At 37.8% G+C, this 11,443-nt stretch overlaps 1 protein-coding gene across 1 annotated transcript in view; it reads left to right on the top strand.

Annotated features, from left to right (window-relative positions):
• Positions 1-292: 292 nt before the first annotated feature.
• ST6GALNAC3 (ST6 N-acetylgalactosaminide alpha-2,6-sialyltransferase 3) overlaps positions 293-11,443 on the top strand; it is a gene marked incomplete at both ends in the record, with an annotated part of 72,679 nt that continues 61,528 nt past the window's right edge. Inside the window, one exon of the mRNA XM_082484673.1 lies at positions 293-651. Within this exon, the coding sequence (XP_082340799.1) occupies positions 293-651 (359 nt within the window). The remainder of the gene's footprint in view (positions 652-11,443) is intronic.

Here is an 11,443-nt window from a genome sequence, read left to right as displayed (position 1 = left end):
GACTTTGCAAGGCGGAGAACAAAGGAAAAGATTGGAACTGCCTATTTCATTAAAAAGAATTGCACTCAGAGCTTTGTAGGGTTTTCTACCAGATCTACCACATGAGGATTGTTAGGTTTTTTTTAAAGAGAACATTACGATCAATTTCTTGGACTGTGCCCATCATTCTTTTAATTGAATTTTTAGTCCTTGTGTTTTATAGAGAATGACTTGCCATATATTTTTGTTTCCTTTCTTCCAGCCTCTACAACTTGACTGTGACCTCTGTGCCATTGTTTCAAACTCGGGACAAATGGCTGGCCAGAAGGTGGGAGCCGAGATAGACAAGTCCTCCTGCATATGGAGGATGAACAATGCTCCCACAAAGGGCTATGAGGAGGATGTTGGGAAGAGGACAACCGTAAGAGTGGTCTCTCACACAAGCGTACCTCTCCTACTCAAGAATCCCGAGTACTTTTTCAAAGAAACCAACAACACTGTTTACGTGATCTGGGGACCTTTTCGAAACATGAGGAAGGATGGAAATGGCATTGTGTATAACATGCTGAAGAAAACTGTTGACAGCTACCCAACTGCCAAAATCTATGTGACAACAGAAAAGCGCATGAGTTACTGTGATGTAGTATTTAAGAGGGAGACAGGAAAAGACCGGTAAGTCCTAAACGTGAAGAACAATTATAATGTTTGACAAAAGATACATGAGAGAAGTCCATGCCATATGCCAGCTACTAAATGAATCCCCAGATATGTTTTTAATGGATTGTTATATGGATTTGACTGTTATAAGCACTTGATGAGGCAGCAGCTAGGCCCCATTTACCCCACCTACGCTACCTTCTGTTCTTTCCATTTCTGTTGGCTTGAGTCCCAAAAATATTGGATGTCTTCCTGAAACGTTTTCAAAGCTGTGTGTTGTTTTCAGCTCAATTTACTATTGATTAAATTGACATTTTATTTGAACAGGATAATCCTACACAAACAAATGCACATCCTCAGGATAACTCTGGATATTATATTTTCTTCCCTGTTGAGATTCACTGTAGCTGTTCTTCAAACACAAACCTCAGGGTTATGCATTATTTCTGTTTCCTGGTGAAAATGGATTATCAGTGATACTGTAATAGATTTAGGTTTTTAATCAGAATTATGCTGAAATTCTATTTTCCATGCATGAGAATGTGTGTTTATGCTGCTTAAGTGGGGGACGTAAGGAGATGACAGTGTGAGGGCCACTGTTCTGGCTAGCATGTTCGGAGCAGAAATTCGATTTGTGGAATTAAGACAACAAATTGTAGGATTTTTTAACTGAGCTGCAAAAATTCTCATCATCTGTGTTTGGCATGGAAGAGCACCAGTCACACATGCTCACTGGAGCTAACTAGGAAGGAGGTTCCAGATCACTGCTGTGCCTTAGTATTAATTTTTGATTTTGCACATCATGAATTGCAGTTGTGAAGGACTGTAGCTACTCTGACCACAAATAGTTTCAATTACTCCGAACTTTTGACTTATCTTTTGAAGTCGAAGAGCTTGTTCTCTCAAACCTCCTTGATTCACTTAATTATTAAGCTGACAAAACTTGGTTAGAATTGATTTTTCCTTTTTTAAAAACTATTGAAACATAGGGAAGAACTTGGCCCTCAGCTTGTTCACCATGTGCGTGTTGCTGCTGCAATTCTGGAGCTGGAGGGAGCTCCAGTGTGTCATAAAGGTGTCACGGTTCTCATGGCTTCTTTGGTTTGACTGAATAAGCTGATGAACAGAGGCTAATAGAGAAAATACACAAGATACGTTCTTCAAAAATGCCCTCTAATAATCCAAGTCATGCGGTTTACATATTAATCGAGCTAATATGATCATGGGTACATTATTGCAGTGCTAAACATAAAATTGTTTAAATTTATAACTCTTCAGTGTTAACAGTCAGTCGGGTCACAGTGACTTTACAATACTTTATCAAAATCCTTATTGTGAGACCTGACCTTAGTATATCCTATCAAAGAATCTCATCATCCAATGTCAAAGTATCATCATCTCCAGCCTAATCCATTCCTCTTCAACAGATTACAACATCTCAAGGTTTTATTATTACTCAGTTAACACAATACAAATGCTTCTTTCCATGTCAAAGGCAGATTGAACTTCTGTTCTCTCAGTGCTTATAAACAAAGTTCTTAAGCAGCCTAATGTCAAAGTGGCCCAATTTCTTTCACCATAATCCGTTACAACAACTAAAAGTTTCGCATTGCAAACAGTGATAAATTGTAAATAGCCTGCCTCCTGACCCACATCACGGTGCCTTTGCACGTGCTTCCCTGGGGAAAACAACCCACCAATTCTCACAGTGGCCATTGCATAACATCCTTGTATCTCCTGCAGCTTTCATTTTAGTCCTACTTTTCCACATCAAATACTAAGTGATGTTTTTAACATCATTTAGTGCACTTGTCAGCCAGAAACAAGGGAAACAATCGACGCGTCACCAGCCAACACCTTCTGTATCACTGGAAAACATCCTGCGGTTCCCTACTAATCAGGGGACCTCAGTTCAGAAACTGTTTCATTTTCTGTAACATCTTCAATTCACAGGAACCCTCTGCTGTTTCTAGGGAGGGTCATGGGGCTGTTAGAGGTATGTGGCATTTGTGGAAGCAGTAAAGGGAGAGCACAAGAGATTTGTGGGTGATGAAAATAGTTTCGTGCATTGTGCCAGACTATTATGATGCTGAGACAGACTAAAATTCCTCAGCCAAATATTCCTTCAGTTCCTCAGAGAAACATCAACTCTTGCTTGCAATATTAGATTGAACAGAGGTCTGTTTCAGCATGTTCCCAGCAAAAATTCTGGAAGGAAACCAAGTTCAACTCATATTTTAAAATGTACTGAGTGGATTGTAACCACATCTATTTTAGCTTAATCCTAAAATACTGTCCGTATGTACAGTGTATGCTACTAATGCATCGTAAGATTGCAACAGATTTCTAGTCTGTCAAGCCTTTAATGAGCTTTCTATTTCTACTCTTTGATGTACCATCTTTTTAGGTAATTAGTGGGACTTTTCAGCAGTTTCATCCCACTGGTGTTCAAGTTTTAAAGGATGTTATGAGAAGCAGCTAACACGTATGTGCTGCAGTCACTTCTTTACTTCAGAAAAGCTCTGGTCCTACACCACTGACATAGGAGCTTCATCTCTGACTTCACTGAGTGCAGGTTCAAAACCCACAGCTTTGGTATTGGCAAATGGTTTATTATTTGTTCGTGGAAGAAATAAGAATTGCCTCTAAATAGCTTCCAACTAACAATTTTGTTTATTTTGCAACGAAGCATTCTTCAATTCTACAGCAGTACAAAATACCCTCTGATATGGGCTATCCCTGTTGGAGAATTAACCTTGCATGCAGTGTTATGAATCTGGGGGACATATGTTCTTTCTGAGAGTCTTCATTAGTGAAGCATTTGAGTTCAAGGCGGTGAATGCTCATCCACTTTGAATAATTGTCGTACATAAATAATATTCATTACCAGACATTCACAATTTTTCATTAATGCATTTTACTAGGTACTTCCCTAGAGGGAGCATAAAGCTGGCAGCTTCTTCCAGTACTTCACTAATGTTTTGGTATATTATATGTACTGGGTGAAGTAAAAGGATTTAAAGAAACACTAGGTAATTACTAAATGTGGCATCTTTGTATGTGCCTCAATCCAGGTAAGTGGTTCTAAAGCCTTCTATATCATTGCCATGCATTAGAAATATAATGCGATGTGATATAACAACATTTAATTGGTAATAACAGAGAAAACTGGAGTCTTCATTAAAGCAGCAGAGCTAATTCTGGTCTGATAAAGTGCACTGAACGGCCCTAAATGGGTTTTAATTAGCTGGCACCAAAGCTGCACCACCCTTAGGGAGGGTAAAATTAATGAAAACTAGCAGCAAATAGATCACTGCTACTGGATGTTATTGCCTTAGGTGAAGGTGATGAGGAAGAAAAGGAGTGTCTTTTAAGGATCATTTAGAAAACAGTCTGCGTTAAAAGTCACTTTCAAAAAGCAATGATAAAAAAAATCTGTGCTAATATCAGTGAAAAAGTCTAATGTCATCCAGACTGCAGACCCCGTTTGAGTTTATACTACGTATATCTCAGGCTAACCACTTAGCACAGTATGGCCAAGTAGTGCCTCTGATGGCACCACTCCACACTCCCTCTCGGGGCTGATGGTGTGATCAGACCGCAGCTCTCCCGCTGTGTGTGGAGGACGTTGAGCCCCAGCAAACAGCCAGTAACGCGTGTGCTGATACCGCTCAAAGCACCGCTTAACTGGGTGTTTGTAGTCACTCTTCTTATAAATAACTGCTGAAAAGAGCCCGCTGAGCTTTGCTGAGGAGATGTATTCTGAACTCCTAAAATTCCCGTTAAGAGACATGAGATGATGTTCAGAAATCCAGCCAGTTTGATAGAAAATTGACTTTCCACACACACTGTCTTAACTCTGACAACACCCATCCTATACCCAAACAATTCCGTTCAATTCAACAACATTTTATTGAGATTATTAGCTATACAAGCATGTCTACAGGAGGCAGGTTCACTGAGCCACGTTTGCAGTCACATAGCTCTTTCTGAAGGGTTTTTCTTAATATCTTGGATAATTCTGAAGAAACTAGATTGGTTTTGTGCTTCTCTTCCAGAAGTTCTTAGTTTCCTCTGTTCGTGCCAGATGGTGCTATGTGTTCGGTTGTGAGAAAGCTGTTTTATCATTCGAGGCAGAAAGATGGATCATTCTGATCACTGACTTCTGCATCAAGATTCAAAATTCGGGAGTGTGCTCAACCTGCTATTTTACTCAGTTCTGTTCACTAATTATTTATTACTTTGGCGATATACGAGATCTATATTATATCTCTGTCATTTAGAACTAGTAAATTATATTCATCTAAAGTTCGGATTGACACTGTTAGACAACTGCAGTCATCACAGCTTCACCTCAGCTAATATGTGGCTTTTGATGTGTCTGACTAATCTACATGGAGCTGTAGTCTAGTAAAAACGTCATTGAAATGAATAAATGAAATTACATTCTCTGAAGCTCAAGTATCTGCAGCTTCTATTGTTTGGTGATGTTCTCTGTGAATTGAGGTAGTAAAGCTGTCAGTGGCCAGAATGTCAGAGTTTCATGCCATATTTCTGGTTGTTGGCTTGAATGAAATAGTATAGTAATGCCACTTCCACTTTTCCACTTGCTTACATATACCTATTAGTTTCCCTATCAAGGCCATTCAGAGAAAATATGAAATCTTAGCTAGTGTTAGGTAATGTTTGCAGAAAGCAGTTTTTCATTGGGAAGTTGTGAACATTGACACTGAGAGTTAGATTTTGGGACTTGGGAAGTACTTCCCATCAGGGCTTTGTATTAACATGCTTTTTCTAAGAAAAAAAAATAAGCTGAGCGAAAGTTCATTTCATTTTGAAACAAAAATGAGAAGAGTTAGGGAACATCAGTCTTTAAATTACAGAACTCTTGGAAGGAAACGGTGGAAAAACTGATTCAGACTGACAGAGGAAATGTATAATGCCTGTTGAAACATTTTCAAGGGCAAAAATGAATTGTAGTTCACATTTTGATATAATCTTTGTCATGATGATGCTGTGTCTGCTGCTGCACCAATAAAGTCAGCAAAAAATTCTAAACTGCCTGTGAGCATCACAGCATGCCCCAAAACGTGAGTTTGTTATAGTGACTATTTTTCAAGTGCTTGATGGTGGATCTTTCTTGAACCATTGCTTGGCACTTCCGTTCTTTCTTTTTATGACGTAATTCCTTCAAAAAGTGCTAATAGCTTTGTCCATCTTAATTCATAGAGTGTTTAAATAGTTTCTTTGTCAGCTAGGACTGCTTTATTACCTGAAAAAACAAGGGTCTAAAGCATGAAACCTTAATGAAATAAATAGATTTTTCATTATAAAACACTTAAACCCTCAACATCTGTTGCTATTTGTGGTCAATCACCGGACAGCTAACAACTGTTTTGGGTTTTATATTCACTCTTCCATTTCCTGGTAAAACACCAGTTGTTCCTGAGTGTCCTAGATTTATTCCCTGCAACCCATTAGTAACTACATTTATATTTCTTTATGAAGATTTTCCTAATTAAAATGAACATTTTTCTCTATTAGGCAGATGGAACTCAATAGAAGAAGTCCATTTTTTATTAACGTGCCAGTAACTGCTGTGCAAAGCACGGGCACTTTTGTTAAGAAACACAGCTCCTACTGCATTAAGCTAATTACATAGTAAAGTGAAACTTTATTAAAAATATCAATATTAGCTAATATTTTGTGATAAAACTGTGGCTGCATATAGATTGGTGTGGGCTCAGAGACCTATCGATTCTGTGTTGGTTGCTGACTTTAGCCATGGAGTTATTTCTTTCTACCTAATGATTTAAGTCAAGAAATATATAATCAGGATCTACTTTATCTTTGTGAATTTTCAGATGTTCTTTGAATTAATCCAACATCTATTGCTTTTAATTTATCACATCTTCTTTAAGTGCCACTAAATCGGTTTTCTGCTCCTGACAAGCTGGATGTTAAATCTTTATCCAGTGTTTAGTATTATCCTAATTACATGCACACCTGTCCTTTAAATGTTCTGCAGTTTTATGGTCAAGGGAGGATTGCTGACATCGCTGTGAGCAACACTGGGATTGTGCGTGTAGATGAGATTCTGCCTTGATTTTTCTCACATTCCCTGAACATACGCCTTTTGAAAGGATTAGGCAAGTCAGTGATTCATATGGTAGCAATCCTGGTAGCACTGTGGATCGCAGTGGTTCCAATTTTGCTGCTGGTAGGGAAAGTGTTTTATGGTTGCAAAGGAAGAAGACTTGGAGGAAAAATTAGCAGAGGCATAGATTTTGGTGTTCGTAGAAACTTCACTGGATCATCTTCCATAGCACAATGTTTTTCATTTTTCAGATCACAGTGTTTAAAATACAGCCCGATTTTCCTAAAGGAGCTTACAATTTTAAAGGAACAGAATTAATTTTTAAAAAATAAAGAGTTTTTTTTTAACTCAACCTTGCTACAACTGAAATAGTTGTCTTTAAAAACAGAGCGATTACCATTGAAGTCTATACTTATCACCAGTTGTCATACAGTAATACTTTTCTAAGATTTAATAAATAGATTAGAAAATAAATGCAATGTTACTATTACTTTAGTATGATACCTGTTGGTTACTGATAACTGTGGTTTTTTTAATGGAAGGTGCCTGAAGTGCACTGAGCCGTATTTACAGTGTTTAGCAAAAGACAACATACTGTAATCAAACTGCATGAGATGCACTGGGAGATTTTGTGTTATAGAGTTGCTGCCCGAGTGAGGATAGCAACTTTAGGAGATAGGGAATAAAACCCTACAGTGATTTGTTGCTTCAGATAGAGGAGAGTTTCTATACATCTGTCCACCCACTAGCTAGTAAAACTTACTAGAAAAGACTTTTATGAGAAAAGGTATATAAGAACTAATTTCAAATATCTGACTGAATGATGTCTAGAGAAGATTGTCTTCTCAAAGCTTTGAACAAGTAGGCAACACATCAGAAGAAAAACTGTTTAAAAGTAGAAACAGTTTAGGCTGAACTGATCTTGGAGTATCTTACCTTAAAATGTAGAAAGATTAATGAAAAAATACCGCGCTGAAAATTCAATTGGTAAGAAATCAGTCCTATGTGAGACCTCATGCACATACGTGGGAGGAAAACTGGGGGGAAATGGTGAAATTTTGTGTCTCATTAAATTAATTTAGAACTTAGTGTTAACTAGGCACTTGCTTCTGCACATCTTCAAGGTGTATTTTTATCCATATAAAACCAAAACAGATGTTCTACTCTGTTTTATTTATATGCCTGTTATCATGTATCCCATATAAAGAATTCAAGCTGCAATTTCAGAACAGTGAAACTGTACAGATATATATGTGCGCACATGGATTTATAGCACACGTCTTTAAGGTAACTCAGGATTCAGAGCCACACTTCTCAGAGAACTTGATGTGCTATTGGGATATGCTACAACTGGCGTTTAGAAAACAATCGCTGACTACATCCTATACAGTTCCTGTGATACTCAAATTCTCTGAGCTTTTAACAGTGAGGCAGCTATGCATTTAAAGAGTAGCATTCACAAGAGCAGCATGTAAAATTTTTCTCAGGCATTCACAACTCAGCAGGTTTTGGAAACTATAACAGTTTGGAAAAACAACTGCAACTGTGGGGATTTATCATGAATAATAATAATAACTTGAGGAGTGTCCTCAAATAGTCTGTCTGAGGTCTGGGTATTGATCAGCATGTAGCTTAGTTTAGGTATGAAGGGGAATACTTTTTGATGCAGATGTTCAAAGATTCAGCCATTCTGTTTTCAAGATTTTGTAACCAATTCTTGTTTGTTGTGGCATTCGGTACAGTTGGGACTGCATACCAGAGACACCACTCATCTCAGAACCTGAGCAACCCTGTCCGCTACATTAGTATTCAGTAAACGTGCAGCTGCAATAGTATAAAAGATTTCTAAATGCCCATATTTGTTCTTTGCAAGTTTGCTCTTACTAGCCCATCCTGGTCTTTGGAGATTTCTTTTTCTTTGTTTTTATTTTTTAAAGTCAGTCATCCCAGCAAGCATATCCTCTCTTCTGTAGTCATACTGGTTACAGAAAGGAGGCATGAACTCCCTGTCTAATAGCATTCTCTACATGACTCATTAAAACTTCCAAAGCGCAGGATTTGCTGCAAAACTTTAAAAACTGCCGCAGATGATGTCACTAGTGTAGAAAAAGAGAGAGAAAGCAATAGCAGATGAAATCCTAAGAAACAAACAGCATGCTTTTATCTTAACAATAAAAACAAAGATAAATGTCAGAAATATGTGCTCTGTGTTCAGTTTGCACTCCATATGTTGTTTTAGACTTTTCCTTGAAGTGCGTTCATTAGAGATGCTAGTGCTCCTGTCTGAAGCGCGTCCCAAACATTTTCCATGAGAGCATTTCCGAAAATATTGCGGATATCACTTAAGCCTCAAAATGTCTTTGTGAGGCAAGGAATATTTATCCCCTTTTTACAACTTGACTTCCCTGAGAAAAGGACACTGGGGCAAAGCAAGAGCTATTGCTGTGCAGAAATTCATATCCACAGGGCTTTTTGGATGTTGTACTCTTACCATGAAGGCATTTCAGTCTCTTACAGTGCTAATTTTGGGTTGGAATGGTCTGGAACTGCAAAACAGAATCAATTTCTGCTGCTCTATACCCTGTTTTCAGCCAAACACGGTAATGTTCTGGCACTTCCTTCCATGCAAAATTAGCAGTAGTCTCTTGACATTTCACAGTCAATCAAAATATTAGGGAAAGAAAATAATCTGAAGAGTATTTGCAAAGCATTATTCCTCTAAAAGAAGAATTTTAGTTTCAATTTGTTCAAGCATTATTTGTTTTCCCATCCTGTGTCCATCCATCTTAGCATTGTCTCCACACCTTCCTCCCATCCGTTAAGATATCTGACTAGCGTTTGTCATGTGTAGCTTTTCCTTTTATCAAGGGAGAACTGTGTCTTTGCTGGAGCTTAGTGGGGTATTTTTTTGCTCTCTCTCTCTCTGTGCTGCTCTGATTTCATATTAGTGACGAGGCTGTTGAAATATGTTTCATATTTGGAGCAGAAGAAAGCAGTGGTCCTTAACACCTCCGGGCTTATTTCATGCCATTAAATTGCCTTTACCTCCTCTTCCAAGAAAGCACAGTATTCAACAGAGTTGGATTTCAGTTCCACCGTGCAGATCCTGCCAGGGACTCTCAGCTGCAGTGGCATCCTAGAGCCTTCTCAGTCCTAGAGGTATGTTGGGTCTTGCTCATGGAGTGCCTTGCGGATATGAAACTTCATTTAACTTTATACAGGATATCCTCAGGATATCCTCAAGCTTTATGTACTGCTTAAACCTATCTAAGCACCAGTGGCTTCCTGCCAAGCTACACTGCTTTGCTTGATTTGGAGAAAGGCAATGAAGGGATGAGTAACTAAGGACAGTTCATTGTGTATCAGTGGGAAATAGAGTATTTCAGGCAATATTTCTGGATATGGTTTAGGATGGTACTTGAAGACGATATATTCAGGGAAGGCTTATTCCAGTTTCACTTCCAAGCTTTTAATTCTGGATCAATTAAAAGTTTTCCTCTGTTTCTGAAATAATAACCACTGGTTTCATATGTATTTGACCAGTTTCAGGATAGTGGTAGCAAGAGCAGCTCCACATGTTTCCCTTCAACTTCTTCTGTCTGTGTACCAGGACTGAGACTGGCATATAATATAAATATTTTCTCTGCTATTACTTTACATTTTTCCCTGAGGCTATCATATTGATTTCAAAACCATGGTCATCATTATACTAAAATGGTGGCATTAATACATTGGTCTCTGTGGGTAGATTATAACCGAAAGTTTCAAAATAATTGCCCACTAATATGAGAGGTGGAAGTATGTATAGTAGTATATTGCTTGTAATGTAACCATTAAAATAACAATTATGTGATAATAAAAAGACTTGATATGCTTTAGTTTGTCTTTATATAATGTTAATAGCTAATGAAAACAGGGGCGATTATATCTAATTACATTTTACAATACTATTGCACTTCCTGTAAAGTGCACAGCATTATAGATTTGCATGCTTCAGTAAAGTTTGTGTCCACTCTCTATGTACTTCAAAATATGACTATTTTAAAACCAGTGGTTACAAGTTCCTTTTTATCAAATGGTACATATAGTCTTCACAAAGAACAGTTTTGAAATTATGTTATTGGAGGTAGTCAAATCTTACAACGTGGCTGCATTGAACAAAACTTTAAAAATAGTTTTAGGTCCTTCAGGTTTGATGTGTTAGAAGAATGAAGGTAGCTTGACCCCACGTCAGTCAGTAGAATGCCATCTCTTCTTAGGGGAATGGGAAATGGTAAATGTATGCATTATCATCTTTGGCAATTTTTAGTATTGTCTACAACTGAGTAGTATTGTCAGCCACATGAACAAGTTCCTTTTCTATTGTATCCAGAGGTGCAACATGCAAGAACAAATAGAGACAGGGTGCTTTGACATGGATAGAGAAGCTTCTCATTTTGTATGTTGGGGTAATGAGCTCAAATGTAAAAATGTTTAGTTCAGGAATCCATAGATAGAGCTCCCAAATTATCTCAATGGCAAGAACGTTAATTAGAATTAAGACATTTTGGTCTTTGTATATCCAGATCAGACTGCACTGATTTTTAAAGATGCAGTAAGATTGTCCTTCAGTTTTCAATACTTTGTATATTATCTAAACGTAATGGCATGTTTGAATGTTACCTTTAAATGCCAAACTCATGGACGTGGGAATTGTATAATCTAATTCAT

Source organism: Vanellus vanellus (genome assembly GCF_965231255.1).
Source record: "Vanellus vanellus genome assembly, chromosome: 5".
NCBI classification, from domain to species: domain Eukaryota; kingdom Metazoa; phylum Chordata; class Aves; order Charadriiformes; family Charadriidae; genus Vanellus; species Vanellus vanellus.
Note: the sequence above shows the minus strand (reverse complement) of the source record. Positions and strands in the feature narration are given on the sequence as shown.